Source organism: Crinia signifera, chromosome 4 (genome assembly GCF_055691185.1).
Source record: "Crinia signifera chromosome 4, ASM5569118v1, whole genome shotgun sequence".
In the NCBI taxonomy this organism is placed as follows: domain Eukaryota; kingdom Metazoa; phylum Chordata; class Amphibia; order Anura; family Myobatrachidae; genus Crinia; species Crinia signifera.
In genome coordinates, this window is record NC_139220.1 from 130,603,522 (window position 1) to 130,624,270 (window position 20,749).

General features: G+C 41.5%; 2 protein-coding genes across 2 annotated transcripts in view; one reads left to right on the top strand and one right to left on the bottom strand.

Annotated features, from left to right (window-relative positions):
• Positions 1 to 9,206, top strand: part of GNS (glucosamine (N-acetyl)-6-sulfatase) — a 37,828-nt gene extending 28,622 nt beyond the window's left edge. The window contains exons 10-14 of the mRNA XM_083182464.1: positions 2,066 to 2,167; positions 2,412 to 2,516; positions 3,505 to 3,615; positions 4,473 to 4,633; positions 5,239 to 9,206. Of these exons, the coding sequence (XP_083038590.1) occupies positions 2,066 to 2,167; positions 2,412 to 2,516; positions 3,505 to 3,615; positions 4,473 to 4,633; positions 5,239 to 5,332 (573 nt within the window). The 3' untranslated portion in view covers positions 5,333 to 9,206. The remainder of the gene's footprint in view (positions 1 to 2,065; positions 2,168 to 2,411; positions 2,517 to 3,504; positions 3,616 to 4,472; positions 4,634 to 5,238) is intronic.
• Positions 9,207 to 11,302: 2,096 nt separating this feature from the next.
• The window catches only part of LOC146074431 (adipocyte plasma membrane-associated protein-like), a 31,573-nt gene continuing 22,126 nt past the window's right edge, over positions 11,303 to 20,749 (bottom strand). Inside the window, exons 7-9 of the mRNA XM_083182465.1 lie at positions 18,566 to 18,726; positions 17,701 to 17,896; positions 11,303 to 11,669 (exon numbers count right to left, since the gene is read on the bottom strand). Coding sequence (XP_083038591.1) covers positions 11,460 to 11,669; positions 17,701 to 17,896; positions 18,566 to 18,726 — 567 coding nt within the window. The 3' untranslated portion in view covers positions 11,303 to 11,459. The remainder of the gene's footprint in view (positions 11,670 to 17,700; positions 17,897 to 18,565; positions 18,727 to 20,749) is intronic.

Consider the following 20,749-nt stretch of genomic DNA (forward strand, 5'->3'; position numbering starts at 1 on the left):
GATCCATCACGACAGCCGTGATCCTGGCCCATTTCCTGGCCGTGATCCTGGACCTAATGCTTGTGTCGGTACTTGTTTCCTAGCACGGCCACAATGATCATGATCGTGGGCATCGTGAGGAAAAATCGATGCCCGCGATTTCCCCATAGGGAACAATGTTTAATCCCGCGATGCCCCCGATTTCCCATAGGAATCAATGTTAAATGGCTCAATTTACCCAAATCATCATAGGGAACAATGGTAAATGGGCCAGAAAACCCAAAAAACACCGCTGAACAGTGAAATGTCCCCCCAAAAGTAGTTGACGCCACCCCACGATCAACGCGAACCCGAAGCGTGGCGAGCGCAGCGGTACGTGTCCTCCGACCTTTTCATACCCCCACAATCCACTTCGGCGTGGAGTTGAGAATAGAATAGTGTGGCGAGCGCAGCAAGCCCGAAGCGTGGCGAGCGCACGCGGATACATGTGAAGCCCGCGAAGGGACGCGTTTACCTGTGAAGGTATCCGCGTCCCCTCGCGGGGCTCGCTGCGCTCGCCACGCTTCGGGCTCGGTGGCTCACTGCGCTCGCCACACTATTCTATTCTCAACTCCACGCCGACGTGGATAGTGGGGGTATGAAAAGGTCGGAGGACGCGTACTGCCGCCCCTCACGGGCTCGCTGCGCTCGCCACGCTTCGGGTTCGCGTTGATCGTGGGGTGGCGTCAACTACTTTTGGGGGGACATTTCACGGTTCAGGGGTGTTTTGGGGGTTTTCTGGCCCATTAACCATTGTTCCCTATGCTGATTTGGGTAAATTGAGCCATTTAACATTGATTCCTATGGGAAATCGGGGGCATCGCGGGTAAATTAAGGCATTTAACATTGTTCCCTATGGGGAAATCGGGGGCATCGCGTCTGGACCATTTAAGCCTTTTTTAGCCGCATACGACGCGATATTGACTTTTTTCAATGCGAAAATCGGGGGCATCGCGCCGGTCGCGTCGCAGACCACTAAAAATGACACCCGATGGCCGCGATTGTAGCCGTGCTAGGAAACAAGTACCCTTGTGTCAATTAATGCTGGCCACTCCCAAACAGGAAGTTATAAATAATGGAGCGATAAGCGAGCCCATCAGCATCCAATGAGCAGGTAATCTGTTCCCACGCTAGTAATAAATGATCCAAAGGACCGTTATTAATCCTAACTTTTAATATGGAGTTTTATGATGTATGTACAGTCTGCATTTGGCTCTCTGCATAATGCTGATCACATTCTGTGATACTACAGCTACTGTCTATACGAGGCAAAAAAAAAGCACACCCCACCATCTCCATGAATGCTACTTATTAGGGCCAGGTGTACTAAGCCTTGAAAATGACTAAAGTTGATAGTATTTAGAAGCAGATTGGCTAGTACTTTATCACTATGTTACAGGCTGTTTGAAAAATGACATTTAGAAGCTGGTTGTTTGGCAGTTTATAGGTCTCCGCTATTTAACTTTTCAAGGCTTAGCACATCTGACCGTATGTGGGAGCCTCGTCACTACCTACTTCCTCCTCTTTGCTGTTCATAGTTAATGGACAGTTCATGTTCATCTATCTGTGCATCAGCCCCTGTTAGTTGATGTTCAGAAGACTAGGACTGCATCCTATACATACCATATAGCACAAAAGGCGGATTTAGAAGAGAGAGAGAGATAATGTACCAACCAATCAGCTCCTGACATTTTTCACACACAGCCTGCCACATTGAAGTTGGCTGGTAATTTGTGTCTCCACTTTATCTCTCTCTCCAAGCTTTGATAAATCTCCCCCCTGACGATCAGAGAGTTCATTAAACTTGCATAGGAAATGTGTTAGATTTATAGCATGTGAAAAAAAAAAAGTTGTATTTGGCTTCTTTTAAAAAGCCTTTGTAGGTAAATCAGTAGGTCTTTAATCCTATTTGCTTGGCTCCATTGGCTTGTGCTGTGGGGGAGAGTGTTCTAGTGCTTCTCTTCATTCCAAGAGATGATTAAACGAACAAGGGCCAAAAAGATGTTTATCTGCACCTCAGACACCTGTGCTTTATCTTCTATTTCAGGCACTTGTTGCAAACATTGATCTTGGTCCAACTATTCTGGATATTGCTGGTTTTGACCTCAATAAGACCCAGATGGATGGGATGTCTTTCTTCCCTATATTGGCAAGTACAAGCACATAAGTTACTTCAATTGTGTTGAACCATCTGTTTTATGTTGCAATTAAATATTTAGAACTTGATTAACAATGTTAATGGCAACAAAGAATAAAAAGACCCTTGTACCAACAGATGTTTGCTTGCATTCTGCAAACAACCCCCCCCCCCCCCCCTTATATCCTTGGCAGATAAAAGTATATTTCTTTTTATAGCCGCCATAAATTCATTCTTTTTTTTTTTTTTTTTTCAGAAAAACAGTAATGTTACCTGGAGAACAGATATGTTGATTGAATATCAAGGAGAAGGTAGTAATCGTACTGATCCGTCATGTCCTGCCCTAGGCCCCGGGGTTTCTGTATGTATAAGTTTATTTTCTTCAGATTTATTTTAAGATGTTTTTTTTTTTTTCATATTCCTCATTGATTAAGTTTTGAAATGATCACCTGTTTGGCAACAGCATTGTAGCAACAGTGGGTGTGATTCTGAGGCAGACGCAAATGGTGAGCTCTGTGCAATACCGTGCATGTGTGAGCAATACGCATTGTTGTGTAGCTTATTCCAAGCCTGGAGCTGGATTTCTGTGCGGTAACAATGAGCTTGCATGTAATTGTCCTGGCTTCTAAAAAGTCATGAGTATGCTGGGCTCTGTGCAGTTCTGGTTCATGGGGAAGTGAAACCTGTCTCTGGTGGGTCTCTTCCACTCAGGAAGCAAGTGCTGATATTAAGGGCTCACAAAAAAAAAATAGGTGTCACAGCTTTCCCCCCTTATAGACCCACGGAAACTGTCATTAGTGGAATGGAATATCTGCTGAAGCCACTTTGCTTGCAATTCAGAATCAGCCCCACTGGGGTGATAGACTGAAGGTGCATATATTTTGTAAAACCGCCAGCTCACAAGAAGATGGGTTAGATATTAGCTTACAAGAATGCAGTCATTTCTACACTTGGTTTAGTATGGGGATCCCTGAAGGGATTATGCACTTTTGGGCACAACTTTTTCAGTATTCCCCAAACATTGTGTCTATGAGATTTACTCCCTGTTAGTCCTTTGTCTTCCTTACCAGGAAGAGGAACAAAGGGCAGTCCTTTTTAGGATCTAACATGGGTACGATCTTTATTCGTGCACTGAGTGGTTTACCTCCTTACTAAGGGCATGGGTGTTTAGAATTCAAGATGGCTCCAACCCCACTGATCACTTAAAGGAGCTAAGGGAAACCAAGTATTACAGTCTGAACATTACATGCAGAAAGTAGCATCTGTGCATTGGAGAACGCTCTTTCAAAATGGAATATGTGCCTGTGTATCACCTTAATAATCGGTTGTCTTTTGTCCATATTGCCTAGCAATGTTTCCCAGACTGTGTATGTGAAGATGCTATAAACAACACGTATGCCTGTGTGAGGACAATCTCAACAGCCCATGACTTGCAGTACTGTGAGTTTGACGATGCAGAGGTAAGATGAAGTAATTCAGTTGTCTCCCTTAAAATGTGATAATCATAGCTGGTACCACTGCTCCCATTAGCATGTACTCACATAAAATACTATAAATACAGTCCAATTTGGTATCTAAACATATTGGCACATACAGCTCCATGGCTGCATCTAGAAGACTTTAGCAACCTGTGCCTGTACCATAGTGAATATATGCATGTTGGTGTATCTCCAGTTGCTTGCATTATTATTCCGCTAGTAATATATCCATATTAATCCATATTCACATACATAATGGCCGGCAACTCACAAGCAGGCCCAGTTTGTGTATGGATGCATTGTAAATAGTTATTCATGGATTTTGGTTTATGTTCCTTTCCCTCTGAATGCCCTGAACATCAGATTCATGTTGCACCCTTTTACCGCTGCTCTGTCATAACTGGGTCTGGCCACAACTTCTCCACAACTGTATAACTGGTGAGGACATTGCAGCCCAAATCTGCAAAGTGGGACCATGCTCTCAAATGGGGACTGTCAGGATTTATGTATACTATGTGGATACAGGCTACTTTCACTCTATGTACAGTATAGTATGTGGATGTAGGCTACATTTGGTTTATGTATAGTATAGTATGTGAATAGAGATGTGTCCTTTTTTATACATCTTTGCTTCGATCAAGGACATTGCTGTACAGGGGGGAGTGTATATATGCACGCTCCTGCTATTCCACCTCCCATTCGCTGCAAACTCTCATGGCATGCCAAGCAAAGCTGTAGTGGGACACATCTGTACACGCTAATGTCTGTTCTGCAGCAGTTCAAAAAGGTGTAATAGTCATCTTTGTATGTTACTTGTGTTTTCAAACACTGAATTGTAGGTCTTTGTGGAAGTCTATAATCTGACAGCGGATCCAAACCAGTTAACGAATATAGCTAAAACCATAGACCAAGAGATCCTGGAGAAGATGAACCATCGCCTGATGATGCTGCAGTCCTGTTATGGAGTGTCATGCCAAACCCCAGGGGTTTTTGATCCCAGGTATTAATCGATGTAAATTGGTAATCCACTGACTAATGCAGATTAAGTAGTTTTATATGTGTTTTGTAGGAGGAACTTATTTATTAAAAGAAGATTAAAGACCATGTTATCTGACCAGAGCATACCCCTGCCTCTCATCCATCCTATTATTGGCACTCATAAAATATGTAGTTATGGATAAGTAAATAGAAAACTTCTCCTTTTATCTGGTTGCATGTGATCATAGTCTCTCACTTCTGTCAGCTGCAATGTCACCAATGTACCGGACTATATAGGCTGTGAACATACAAAGCACATGGGCCTGGAAGAGAGGCCTAACAGATTCTAAAATGCTGCAGGAGGGGGATAAGGCAATAATGATGATTTTAAAGTATCTCTGAGAATAACCTGTCATGGTCATCTCATCAATGATCTGTTCTCATTAGTTTTTTTTTCTCAAATAGTTATTTTATTAATGGAGATCATACTTCTGTTTTAGATACTTTGTATGCTAAGAATGTGCCAGTTGACCATATAGATTTTTAATATATCAATTGTAATGTATGTCATGTATAATCAATGGACGTCACACATCTAATAGAACTATGATGGTTGCTTTCCTCTAGGTACCGGTTTGATCCACAGTTGATGTTTACAAGTCGAGGCGAATGGGGTCACATGTTGAACAGAAAGTCTTTGAAGCAACGCTCCTTACTTTAGAGTGTTCTGTCTTCACGTTCAGGTCTTTGAAGTGATGAGCTGGCTATATTCTGTCATTTTTGTGCAGGAACCAATCAAAAGGCCACCTCTTTGTGAAATCTGTGACTTGTAATCGCTCTGGTCATGTGATCGTTTTCCTGGTACTTCAGGTCTCATTTAGGTAATTTACGGCTGGCTATTGGCTGCAGTTTTAGATGGTTAAATCGTTAAAGGGAACAGACACAGTCCTATTGCTAACTTTCTGCTAGCCAATCTCAAAAGCAATGAAGATTTGTTTTTCATATTGATCTCAATTGATTATTCAGACTAAACTCTATTGCAGTGTACTAATGACTCTTAAAGAAAATTGTATTTTTAATTAGATAAGAATATTTTTGTTATAATATAACCTCTGGGAAACATATCCGGGTTTTGGAATGTCCGATTAATCCATAGTTGGGTAGTAAACTGCTTTTTTTTGAGAGTTTTGTTAATTCTGAAATCATTCTTGCGTTTCCATTAATTTGTTCTAGTGTGGTTAGAAGTCTTATACCTAAATAGAATGAGAGCAGTTTATTTCTGATCATGTCCAGCCATGCACATTACCTGGAATATTTATAGAAAATATGCTGTTTGTGGTTTTTTAAAGATCATCATTGTAATTATAACTAAAGTTAAATGTTCTTTGCACAAGTTAATGTTTCCTTTTAAAACTATATGTTCTTACTGAAACATTGCACCTTCCAGAATTTGGGCTGATGGGTAGAAACAATTCATTCTGAAGTGTTATTTACAAGAGAGTTTAACATGCAATTTAGCAGATCTTTATGAAAAGAAGACTAAAGGTGCCCACACACTAGAACGATTTTTGGGCAGATTGGCCGATTTCCGATATATCGTCCGATGTTTACCGATAATGGGTCGAAAATCGTCCGATATCGGTCCGATGCGCGCTCCCGTGGATCTTTAGCTGAATCTTCTGATCTTACATGCTGCACGAAAGATCAGAAGATTTAACAAAAGATCCATAGGAACGCACACGGGATCTTAAGAAAAATCTTTGGTAAAGATGTGCGCTTGCCTGAAATCTTTTGTCCAGGACGGACAAAAGATTTCAAGGCTAATTTATGCGCACATCTTATGATCGCAGATCTTTCTAGTGTGTGGGCACCTTAAGGTCTACATACTGTATAGAGATGTTAGTCGTTTAGCTGCTAGGTTTGAAGTGGCAGTTTTTCAAGTTGTTCCTTGTAAAATGAAACATTGCACCCTTTTAAATCTAGCAACTAAAGCTGGCCATACACCTACAGATTTATTGCCAGTTTGGGCTGGTTGGAACAAAAACCTGGTAATAACTAAATGACAGTTTTTGGCAGTTTTCCAGCAAATGGTCAACTGTCCGTTGACTGTTTGCGTTGAAATGCCTGGAAAACTGCCAAAAACCGTCATTCATTTATTACCAGTTTTTTTGTTCCAACCAGCTAGATCTGACAATCAATTTGTATATGCATGGCCAGCTTAAGTCGCTAAATCTGGCTACAACTTGCAGGCTGTTACATTTTGGCTTAAGTCTAACAAATGCAGAGCCCCTGCCATAATGTGCTTGACAGTAAGTTATCTATTGTAGTTTGTTGCGCTAGATTGATTGAGTATGGCATTTTTGGTTTATTTTGCTGTAACATATTTAGAATTATGACTGTGAACCACTTTTTTCCCATTATCATAAAACCAGTAAAGCAAAGGTGTCCATAGGCAAATAAACCAATATAGATTATGTACAAAGAATTGCAACCGTAAAACAAGCTACTATCTCCATGTAACCCATCCAATAATCCAGGTATAGTAGCCAGGGCAAATTAATATGTACATATTTCCCTACACATATCAGTGTATGTATTGCATAATCTGTACATGATTGTCCCCTCCATGCGTGTGTATGTGTGTGAACCCACAGTACTTGCTTTTTCACTTGTAGAATGTAAATCATGGTTTGTTCGTATTTTCTTATAATATGATTTAACCTAATTCTCGATCCGCATTACCACTATGTATTTTCAGTGCTAAATTAAAATGAAGGGTTAAAGTAAAATCATTTCTAAATAGTAATTGAATTACCCTGTATGTTACAGTATTCTAAAAAAAAACAATCATGATTATTGTGTGCAGAAATAATCACTACCATAATAGATGTAGGATTTGCTAGGTACATATGCATGCCTACAGACTACACAAACACATTACTGTAATATCCCCATGCCTGTACACGTAAGCTTTTCTTTAAAATATTCAACTTTTAAAGCACGTGAATTGTCGAGTGTGAACACTTATTTTTTTAAAATAAAATATCACTTAAGCATATAGGGGATATTTATTAAACCATAGAGCGAGAGTACTAAGCAAACAGCTCCTGTAACTTTATAGGCTGTGTTGGGGGGGGGGGGAGGAGAGGGAGAGAAAGAGAGTGGTGTGTGTGTGTTAGAATAGAGATGATGAGTGATGCACACTGGACACATAGTATAAGTAATAATATACACAAATGATTTTCTTTTCTTTTAATGGATGTTGGACTCAGTTTGCTTTGGTACAAGCTTCCTAGACATCTATACTCATTTTAAATCTTGTTGATGATAATGATAAAGGATAACTCCACTAAATACTGAACTTTTCAAGTATACCAAGGCTAGCATAGGCTTCATTGCATTTCGGGTGTCTGCCACAGTTCGGGATATCTGTCCAGCCCTGGGTGTGTGAAATACCGGTGGTCATTCATGTGATTTTCCGGCATGTGTTTGTGTGACTATTGCAGGATTTGCACTGCCTGTCTATGTTCCAGTTCAGTAACCCAGAACATTTTACAATTTAAATGATTTTGTATATTTTTTTTTTTCCTTTCAAAAGACATTGTCAGTCAGGAAGTAAAATTATTTCATGAAGCTAGTATGCAATAATCTGATTCAAGTTCATGGAAATATTTTATTAATTCAAGGTTATGGAAATGTGCTTGGTAGAAGTAATAAAGGAAGCAGTTTATAAAGAAATTGGTTTTGAACATCTGTAAACTTGCAGTGTTCTAAATGCTCTATTCTGTAATAAATGAGATAAAGGTTAATGTATATCAGAGTTCCTTGTGACACATGCAATCCACTCCATGAACTGTCACATCTAGTCTCATACACATTATCCTTTATTAGATATATAGGTTGCACCATGCATCTGCCCAACTGGCAATGGAAGCTGCAGCAGTCATTAGTAAGTAAGGTTGCATTCAGTGACTGCTGCTCTCATGCTAGCCCCAGACAAGATGCATAACGTAATACCCCACTTTAACATATGATTGATCTCCGGGCACTAGTGCTACTAAAATCCTAGTTCACTTGTGCTCAAACCTGCCCGCTGGCCTTGCCAAGAAGTCCTGTACTGTGGTTCTGCACAAAGGTTTTTTGGAACCCACTGGAGCTTCTGTAAGAACAGTAACAATGGGGCATATGTATTAAGCTTGGCAAAGAGATAAACTAGACATAAAGTGGAAGGTAACCCACCAGCCATAAAGTGGAAGAAGGTAACCCACCAGCCAATCAGCTGTTTGAAATATGACAGTTGGGAGTTGATTGGCTGGTGCGTTATCTCCTTCCACTTTATCTCCAGTTTATCTCTTCACCAGGCTTAATACATCTGCCCCAATGTTCTCAGTTGCTCAGCGTACATTTGAAGCAATGCTTAGCGCAACCGTTACTTTGCACTGTCATTCTCTAGCTGGTAAATGCAGGTTTTGGACTCTTATATGTTTGATCAGCAGATAACTCTTTGCCTTGTGATAACTGTCATCTTGTTTAGAAAGTGCCCTTTACCTAGACCCTGTTCACTGCTGCACTTTTCAATAAAATGTTCTTTCTCAGCGTGTTCTTTTCTTTTAATACATGATTATGGGAGGGGTCAAGATGATTTGTTTTTCTTTTTGTATCCTCTAGTGCAGTGGTAGCCAACTCCAGTCCTCGAGAGCTACCAACAGGTCACATTTTCCAGACAACCTAGCTGCTGCACAGGTGCACTCATTACTCACTGACACATTTTTTAAAAGATCTAGTAGCAAAAGGGATTAATATCTTGCACAGGAAAAAAAGCTCATGATTTAAAGTTTTTATAGAACCAAAGTAAACCTCAACATTAGTCTTGGTATAAGACAGGTGGAGCTAATTACTTCACTTGTGATTCTGTGAGGAGATCTGGAAAACATTAACTGTTGGTAGCTCTCGAGGACTGGAGTTGGCTACCCCAGCTTTAGTAGGATATGGTGGATTTCTCACTGCTGCATGGTTGTTTTATGGTGGTGTATGTAGTGAATGGGAGCTGGATGCGACAATGCCATTGAGTAGCTGCAGCAGTTACAGACCATGTATATGGGGAGCTGCCAAGTTCCTGACTCCATCCTCCTTCATGTGAGTGTAATGATGCTGTAATTGCCCTCTGTGGATTCAGTGCCTGCACATAGTGTTCAGTCATGGTACCTGATTATGAGGCTAGTTTAAGTTGCACTAACATGCTGCCCTTTGAATATTCCCGTATACTGTTATTATCTACTCCTCCTCATCCCAGAGTCGGATCCATTCTGACAATCATTTGTTGGAATGGATCCGATGAACCCTATTCAATAAGTGGCCAAACTCGTCTGTTGCATTTGGTCATTCCTGTGTCCCATCCTGCTGCTGCTGTCAGCAGCTCCCCATGTGTGAAATCAGAGAGCTGCCGAAGGGTGCAGCACTCACCGCCTTGCCGGGGGGAGGAGACATAGTGCAGGGACTGGGTGAGCAGTAGCACCACCACCACTGCTGCTGTTTACTTGGTGCCATCCTTACCGCATTATCTACTCAATCCGGCTTTTTTTTCAAGTCGGAAGGAGATTGACTGAAATGGGCCAAAACCTGTCTAATTTGGCCCCGTTTCCAACAAAGGCACGCGGATTGCCGGCTATTCCACCAATTCACGTGGTTTCCTACAGGTTGGAGCATTCAGATATCTGAATTTGGAATGCTATGTTTCGATTAATTCAATTCAGAACATGGGCAGCTGCCCACAGTCTTCAACTGCCAGACGGGTAAGTAGGTTAAGGGACAATATGCATTTAGTTATTAAAAGATTTGCACATAATTGTGTGTTCAAATGATTTTATTGTATGCTAAAATGGCTACAGTCTAGATCTTAAGATAAATGCTGAGCAGAACTATATCTAGGGGACCATCATCCAGACTGGCGGTTAATGCAATGGATCAGGACATAGACAGCAGGAAAGGCAAGTTGACCAAGGGCATGGGGGTAATTCATTCTTTGGTACTTGTTTCCTAGAACGGCCACAATCGGGGGTAATCGTGTACTTTAACTTAAGGTACATGATTACCCCCGATGGACCCGATTTCTTTTGAAATCAGGTCCATTTTGCCGGCAAAGGCAAAATCGGGTCCATCGCGTCCGTCGGGTGCATTAACATGGCACGCGACTGACGCGATGCACCCGATTTTGCCATAGGGTTCAATGTTAAAATATTTGTAACATTGTATATGCCTCCCCCCCCCCCCCCCCCCCCTTTGTGAACGTCACCCCACGATTGATGCCAACCCAGGGACCCTATTCACATTTCAATCAATGTAAAAATCGGGATCATCACGTTGGTCGCATTGCATGCGACCGACCCGATCAACATCGGTGTGGCCGTTCTAGGAAACAAGTACCCATTCTTTTTTTCAGGCAGTCACCTCACAATTGCCATTATAAAATAATAGATACGAGGAGTTTATCCTATACTTATTCAGTGATAAATCAATATGCATTAATGGTAAAGGACACATACACCAAAATTGGCTCTAGGTCAGCATAGCTGGGAGATATCTTTTCACATTATAGTCAGCAGGAGCTGTGTGGGTGTGGTGTTACCTGCCAATTCAGCTGCAAACAGTAGTCTTTTAATTTACCTACTATATTCAAATGACAACAAAAAGACTAGTTTAACGTTTTATTACAAAAATTATAAAAAAAAACTATTACAGATCACAAATTACACCTAAAAAGATAATGCTTTACATGTCACAAACAGCAAACCTCTATACAGGACAAAGCAGGGTCATTACTTTACATAGCCACAGTACACATTCCATTATTATTTACTGTCTTTTGGTAAAACTACAAGGAATGGCAAATCAGTGTTACCCAAATAGAGCTTTTCTTGGTGTTCATAGACATCGCTGATGGCCCATGTTACACTTCCATCAGGATCATGGTAACTGTCCACTATTTCTCCATGTAGGTTCACCTCCAGGAACAGTCCGTATTTCCTCAGCAACAAGCTGTAGGCCATAAGTGGGGTGATCTGCAAATATCGGCACAGCAGTATTAAAGTTTGTTATAGAGAGATCACTCCCAAACCACCATTAATAATGTTTCAGCACCATTATAATGCAAAAAGCGGCTGAGATGACACTTATCTATGGGCACACAGATGCCATGTTCTGTTATACTGGTGGGCAAATGAAGACCCTAGTATTTATTGGATAAGATGCACTTAGGGTTGGCGATATTTATGGCCTGTAACCTGCCACTACATACTACTCGTACTGGTGTGATCTCAGAAACCATCCTGGTGACACTGGTTATACAGAGATGTGTAGTAGACTCTACCACCACCAATCTCTCAACAGTACCCGATGTTTGTAGCTGCTGCACTATGCCCTGTAGCTGCTTCCTCCTGGCACACTTTGGCTTTAGGACCATATGGTAGCAGACAAAATTCTGCTTCAGTAAGGATGTAATCATATGTGGAAATTCAACTGTTTCTTCCTGTGGCCTCCAGTAGATGGCAACTAACTGAGCAATTACATTTTCTCCATTTGGGCATGCTATTTCAGGGGAACAAACACTAATGAAAAACCCAATCGGGCGCAGACTGTTATTATAAATGCTCCACTAATAAATGTTAAATAAAAATATCAATTAATTACCCAATAAAATTGCAGTTGTGGATCACACAAGGCTGCTCCCAATGGCAATCCGGAAATTGCCCAATTAAAAGAAAAATATGGAGTTAGGTTAATACAATTAATTAGACTGATGATATATGTATACGTTTCTCCGTTAAATTATCACAACAGTTTCATCAGAAGGAAGTGAAACAGTTGTGATAATTTAACGGAGAAACGCATCAAGGGTTGGGGTATTGCTTTGACCCCCCTTCTAGCATTCAACACCTTGTATTTATCACCACCTTCTTTTGCATACTGTGCAGGAAAATTACTATTTTGGGCAGGTATCCACATCGCCCATCAAGCGGCTGGTCTCATCCATTTGCACAGCTAATGATTGTACCTACACCTGTATCTGTGATGTCCATCTTCAGAGGACGGCTCGCTCGCTCCCTACACAATCCACCAGCGGCTCTCCGTCAACAGGGCCGGGTGGGTCTAGCTAGAGCAGTCTGAACGCCACTGCATATCATCGCTGCCGGAGCCTTCTGAAGGTCATTTAACCACACCGCTGCCGGACCGTTTTATTACTACATTCTAACAAGGTAGTATCAATTGTTACCAACCGTGGGGCACACTGCTCCTAAAGTATTCAACCAATTGACTATCACTTGGTCTATATAGGACATTAAATACTTATTTAATCATCTACACCTTCATAAAAAAAAATATTCATATTACCGGAGCACCTTTTTTTACTTGCCAAACTTTTCATTATATATGGGGTGTCATTACCCTATTAAGCACAAGTCACTTTAGAAGAAAGGTGGTGTTTGCAAATACATAATATTCTGAAGTTGGATTTATTGAATGCAAGTAGAAAGATATTCATTAGGAATTCTCTTATTTATTGAGCAAATGTTGATACTATGTATTGTATGATGTTTCGGATTGTGATTTTTAATTACTAATTAAATAATTTTTATAATAAAAATATGGATAGTTCCAATTGTTTGGCGCTCTCTTATACATATATCAGTCTAATTAATTGTATACACCTAACTCCATATTTTATTTCAGAGGAAGGCATTTCAACTTGCAGCCCCCTGCAAGCTGAAATGTTATATAAGTTACACAAATGGCACTTTTCAAGTAACATTCGGCACTTTTCACATAAGATTCAGCACTTTAGTTGGGTTTAGCCATTTTACTAGCTAAACCCAACCTGTCTTGGTGCACCAAGCATGATGAACTAATGAATATCACCCCTCTCCACAATCTCTTGACACTTCAGACTGATAATGAATGCAAAAGACAATCACGTTTTCCCCATAATATGAACAGTTATTCTGTCAATATCAGGGGGTGCAAGTATGGTGGTACGGCGTACCGGTACAACATTGTGCCGGTACCGCCATAACAAATACCCCCCGAATTGTTTACTGCGCATGGGCGCATATGTAAGTGGCAGGGGGCATGACCGCCCCGCCACAGCTGATTTCCTTTGGAGGGGAGGGGAATGCAACGTGTGTCTCTCCTTCCCCTCCCTGTCAGCCAATCAGAGCTCACAGGCTGGCAGCCAATCAGGAGCCAGCCTGCGAGATATGATTGGCTGATGGACAGTCACATCCAGGGACACAGGGAAGCTGGAGAAGGAGAGACGTGTGATGCACTCCCCTCCCCACCAAGGGAAGCACAGAAGCAAGTGGCAGCAGCGGGAGACTGGAGGAGGAGAGGACACCCAGACACAAGAAGACAGCCAGCACTGCAGACTTGGAGGGTGAGTTGGTCTGCTGCTGATGGCTTATTCTAGCACTGTGGGGGCATTTATGTCTGGCACCGGGGGCATATGTGTGGCACTGTGGGGGCATATGTGTGGAACTGGGGGCATACTTGGCACTGTGGGGGCATATTAGTAATGGGCATCAGTTCTGCGGCAGCGGCGCAATGGGCATTATGGCATGGGTATTAGGTAATGGGTGTGTGACGCGTAACAGGCATTACTGTGTAAATTTCGGTGCGCAATATCCCTGTTTGTAGTTTATCTGGCTCCTACATTTTGTGTGCAGGATGCAATGCACAAGCCCAAACAGAAATGTCATTGTGTTCTAAAGTTTTGTCATGTAGCCACTCCCCCTCATGTCATATACCCAAGCCCCTGCACCACTGGTCAATATTTACATTCTCATGCTGACATTATGAATGTTAAAAAAAATTAAATAGTACACCTGATTTAGGACAATGGTTACAAACCTGGACATCAGATTAGAGTGGTAGCTCATAAATATGACAGGATCTAACACACAAGGGTCCTAAGGATGCTCTTTAATAAAAAAATATATAGTTCTTAAAAGAGCTTTTACCTACCAATATATAGTTCTTAAAAGAGCTACCAATAATACAATGTTTTCTTCTTACACAAAGGTAGGCATGGGGCAGTCTAGATTTTGTTCAAGTTGATTATTTTCTCTTGGAACAGGAAACTGCATTCTGACCATTAGCAATGGTCTCCGGTTTTACCCACAATCCACACAATAACATGGTGAAGGTAGCGACCCAATTGCCCCAGAGCTCCCCAGGAGACCTCACTAACGATTTGGCACTTGATGTGCCATCTTTTACATGGGATAAATAGTATGCGATTTATCCCATGTAAACTCCCAGGGAGCTGCGGGGGGCAGGAATTAAACAAACAAACAAAAAAAACCTGGGCAGTGGTGGTGCCAGGCTCGCTGAGTGCCTCGGGAGATGTGGGTGATACAAGCATCGAACACAACCTGGGGATATCGACATTGAGACACTTTCTCCTCACAGACGGTATAGATGAGTTCTTCTTGAATTTGTCCATCATAAAAATTATTTCACGTTCAATGATAAATACTATCTTTAGATCCAAGGAACAGCAATACGCTAATCTGTTCCCCGAATGGTGGGAATGCGAGCATGTATTCTCAGACACCAATGAAAAGTATACCAACAAAGTCGTCTCCTGGGTCAGGTACATCGACAATATCTTGATGATCTGACCAGGAGACGTTATTTTAATTCATTGAGGTACTCAATACTAACAACCTTAACTTAAAGTTAAACACATACTATCCGTAGAGATGAGATAACCATTTTGGATCTTTTCATTTATCGCTCCAAGGATAACAAATGGTCTACCAAACTGTTCAGGGAAGACACTTCCACCAATAGCATCCGATACCACCTATTATCAAAAATCTTCCAAAGGGAGAGTTCCTTCGGTTAAGAAGTAACTGCTTGACTAAGGAAAGCTTTGACACACAGAGTAGGGAACTCACTCAGAGATTATTGGAAAGAGGATAAGAGGTCTGTCAAATCTGCCAAACATCATGCAGCTAAGATTAGGAGAGATGAACTAATCTTCTCCCCAAACAAAACAACACCAGGGAGAACCTGCAGCACTCTTCATCACAGAGTTGCGATCAGTGGCAAGATCTTCAGAAAATGATCCACAAACACTGGCCAATCCTCCAGATGGATCCAGATCTAGAAAGTATCACAACAAAAGGGACCCCCCGATTCAGTTGGAGACAAGCTCAAATCTTAAGAGACCGGCTAGTTCATAGCCATTTTCAATATATTCCCAAATGAAAGCCAAACTTAAAAAGGCACATTCTCATGTGGTAAATGCAAGGCATGTGCATACATAACCAAGAAACAACAAGTTACCAACAGGTATGGGAAACTCTTAAGTTTCAACAATTCATGATCTGCAAAACCTCAGGAGTCATCTACTGTCTGGAATGCCCATGCGGACTTAAGCATGTGGGCATGACCAGCAGAACATTGAAGCAGAGACTCCTACAGCATGTTGGAAATATCCAAAATGCCTATTCTGACATCCTCAAACCAAGAAAACTTACATCAGTAGCCAGACATTTTTCCTGCATGAAAATTCCAGGCTGGGTTACAGGAGGAGGCGACCTGACTGGAGAACGTTTACGCAAAGCATGTAGGTGGATCTCTGAACTCAACTCGGTCAATTCACATGGACTAAATGGGGGTAATAGCTTTGGTCCATACCTGTTCTGAATACTCCTTGATATTTGCATGGGTTCTTCTACCTTATTTGGAGGATCCCAGTGATATATATAGGATATTATCATATACCACTGTGTCTCCTGCCAGCCAGCACTGAGTGGTGACCTCTCTGACGTTTTGAGATGATATCACATCGTTACATCAAATTATCTTTATAATCATTCAGAACTATTTTATTTTATAAAGTTATCAACAACCTTTTCGAACTCTTACCTATTCTTTAGCTCTGTACATTTGTTCTTATTTACAATTTAACTTTATATAACTTTCATAATTATATAGGTCTATAAGCTCACCTCTATACTATAAGCATACCCTTTTTGCACACTCTTTATAGTGAAACTGACCTAAAATATATACACAATTTATATACCCACAATACCTCCTTACTATAATTTATCCTTGACACTATGCAATATTTCTTCTTCCCCTAGAGTCCCATTCTTTGTACAATCATATGCTCGTCTCCTCCTGTCCTCATGTTATTATACAATACACTTTATTCAGTTTTACTTGATTTTCAACAAAAGTGCCCCAACAAAGAGAGCGTACTCACCTCATCAAAAACCCTAAAAAAGTATCCACTTTCAAGGGAGCACCCCCACAGGAGTTATCTCTCATATGAGACTTGTGCACTGGTCCTTCCCATTTCCCTCTTTTCATACTTTACCATTCCAGTGGGCATAGATGGACAATAATTGTGTGTTGAGTGCAGTGAGACAGTGCATAAAGCATGGCGAGTGGACACCGTAAACTTATAGACACCAAAAACCCATGAAAAACTTATGTCACTTTTTGACCTATGCATATCAACCTATGGACTGTTGGCACAGTGCTGTCTGCTGAGTGATCTAGCATCGCTCAGCTCAGCCGCCACTGTGTATAGACTACTGTGTATAGACACTAGTGGTGTTAGTAATAAACTGCTAAGTCTGCCCTTTGATAATAAGTAACTATAGGGCAGATTCAAATAGCGGAAAGGTTCTGAGGTGCTGCTTGGTTTTGCAGATATATTAAGACCCTTATTCAAAATGTGCATTCTCAGAGAGAGTGCATTATATCTATCATGATACTACAAGAACAAAGTCCCACTGTAAGAGTTGTGGGTAGAGCTCTGTGCATGGTTTGCCAATAGAGATAATACAGGGCACCGCTGCCTTTCCCTGAGCGAGCCACAAATCCAACCTGCAGACAGCCCATTATATCTCATTATTTAGTATTTAAAGATGGTATTTTCTAAGCATCTGTTGTAGTGACAGGTGTTTGTGTATAGCACAAGAATACAACCCTAGCATACACAAGTAAATGCCTATAACTCCAGCAACATAGTAGTGATGGGGACACAGTAAAAGCAATATGTGACCGTGTGCATACCTTGACAATAAATCTCTTCAGTGCCGGGTAAGGTGCAATGGCATCCAGGAATGGCGGGAAGACTCCAGGAAAGCGAGTGGTAGATAACCCAACTCTGTATGTGCCAGTGGTAGAGGCTCTAATGTTATCGGGATAGCCTGGCAAATTGTCCACAAACACTTCTTTCATTCCTGCTTTACTGCCAGCCAACCAATAGCTGCACGGGAAGAACATGGAGGGAATGCATTAAAGCTTGGGGTGGCATGGCTAAGCACACTGATAGAGGAGAACTACATACAGTATGTATTTAGTGATTTATACAGTACGAGCTGCCATTTACATATTTATTAATCAAAGAGTCTGTTTAAAAAGAAAAAAAACATACTGTATACTGTACTGACTACAGCGTATAAGACTGTATTAGAGGGACCGTGTTCACCCAGAATGTTCAGAGGACAATGTAAGCAAGATGAACCAGGGATTGTGGCTGACTGGACAAGATGTTGGTAGACTGTACACACTGAATGAAATAGCGCTATAACATTCATGGTTACCATGAAGCTGGCCGTGCAGTCAGGGATACTGACAGGTAAAATGGAGGGGGTGTGACCACACCCCTGTGAGAATAAATACCTAATTTGTGTGGGCAGATGCGGGTGTGATCGCCCGCACCGACACCTGCCCACACAAGTACCCACCCCCACGCTGTGACACTGCATGCAGCACAACCAATGGGACAACCCTGATGCTGGCAGGTAGAAGCAGCCGGTAGTGTGTACACACTGCCTGATGAGCACAATATGTCAGTTTGATCCACTGGATTGGACAACATATTGCTTAGTGTGTACCCCGCAGTAGGCATAGCTAAGGAAAGATTTATACCAACCATAGGATTCTGGACATGCTTGTCTCTGCTATCAAAATGTAATCCTCCTCCGGCGATAAGGCCAGCCCATTAGCCATGTACAGATCGCTCAACAAGCTCTTTGCTTCTTCCTTCACTGGATCGTACTGTATGAGCCGTCCTTTGTGATTGGCCTCGAGTACCTGGAAGAATACCACTGTAAGCTAGTGCTGCACAATACTACAAGGAGAAAAACTGTATTAAACATGTTTTGCTTGATTTTATCCACCTTCTTCTAAAGGAGTATTCATGTTCTCAGAGCTCGTCCACTACGGGAATAATTCAGTGAGCCCCGCTATTGTAAGAAAATTGCTTAGACATGATTTTCGCACAACTGCGCACATGACAGTGAAAGCAATATGCGTGCATACCGTGTTGGTGCATGGGCATTACTTTGTGAGTCATAATGTGGTGCCAGGCGCATTACTGTGTGGGGTGTAAGGTAGTCTTTTCCTAAAAGACAGCGCTCCTTTTTTGCATGCACAAATGTATCCTTTTTATAATATCTAGCAATATTAATGCATGTGGATAGTTAACTACGGATCGGGTTTAGAAGACTGGAAATGCAGAAAGAAACCATTTATTTAGTAATTTCAAAATGACAGCTTCTGCAATGTACTTTCACGTTGAGCTGTGACCGTTTTTAGCCCACAAACTCTCCACCCCACCCCCATTCCCTAGCTGCTCCTACCTCCAATCTCTGTCTTCACAGCTCCCTCTCTCCATATCCAGCAAGTTTAAAAAAGATCAGTGTCCCTGCAAAAATTGCTTTACATTTCTATTATGACATATTTTAGCACACAAAAGAGTAATCGAGTCCGTCAAGTGGCTTCTAGTGGGGGGGAGGGGTAGTTAGAACTTTATATAATTAGATGTTGTATGTGGACAAAAATTTGGCATGACAAAAATGTGTAAAATACTTCAGTGAAAGTCCTGTCACTAAGAGTGTGAACACACGGTTCGATATTCTGTGCGATCCGATGTACGATTCGATGTTTTGTCCGATTTTTACTTTTCCCTTTTTTTCTCTACTCCTTAAGATATGCTTAAGATTTTGACTTTTTACCATACAATTTGCTATGCGATTTCCTATTTGATTTACTATGCGATTTCCTATGTGCCTTAAGATTTGCTTAAGATTTTGACTTAGCGATTTTGACTTAACAACAGGATGACTGACAGGGCCCTGGAAATCGTATAGCACATCGCATCTTAAGCATATCGCAAGGCACATACGATGCATGCGATGTGCTTGCGATTTGTGCTAGATAGAGTGTGCTGCCCACTCTACATGCCCTCCGATCTCTCCTTAAACGGGAGCGCGCATCGGGCTAGGAAGCCCTTACAATGCATACAATCAGTATGCGATATGTATGCGATATGGCTTCCGATGTTGATGATATCGTCAACATCGGAAGCCATATCGAACCGTGTGTACACACTATAAGGAACGGATTTAGGTTCTTATTCTGGTTCACTCTCAGAGGCAAATTCCTTCACAAATGGACAAAACCATTTGCATTGCATGTGCATAGAAATTTACATTTGGGTGAGTTATTTTGTATTTTGGAAAATACTGGCTGCTTTATTTCTACACTGCAATATAGATCTCACTTTGAAGAAAAACCCCACTGTTAAAGTCGAGTTGCACACACGCCATTTTAGGATAGTATGGCCGCCATTTTGGTTTGCAGAGTTGCGCAAATAAAGTATACATACCCGAGTCTGTGTGACAAAGTGGACCAGAAGCGCAGCCATACTATTACACATAAATTCATAATGCCACTAACACTAAATAAAATATAGTTAATTAAAGGATTAGTGCACTACACATAGTTTAATTAGAAATACACGATTGTTTCTGTACATGTTTGTTTGGTATCATTATGTTCAGTGTCCCATACGCAGCATTCCGGTCGCAGCCAAATATTCGCAAGTCCCATGGTCTGATAATTACGGACAGAATACCTATTATATGTATTTTTATCATGTGTCCTGTGTGAGGCAAAGGAATGCAGTTGTAATTAGTTTGTGTTGCTGTTTACGACCCCCGACGACATGCCAGCAAACAAAAGGACACCAAAGTACCCTTCCCCCCCCTGCACGTCTCCAAGCCAGATGTAATACCTTGCCCAATCACTGAGGACTGGACATTCGAACCCTGAC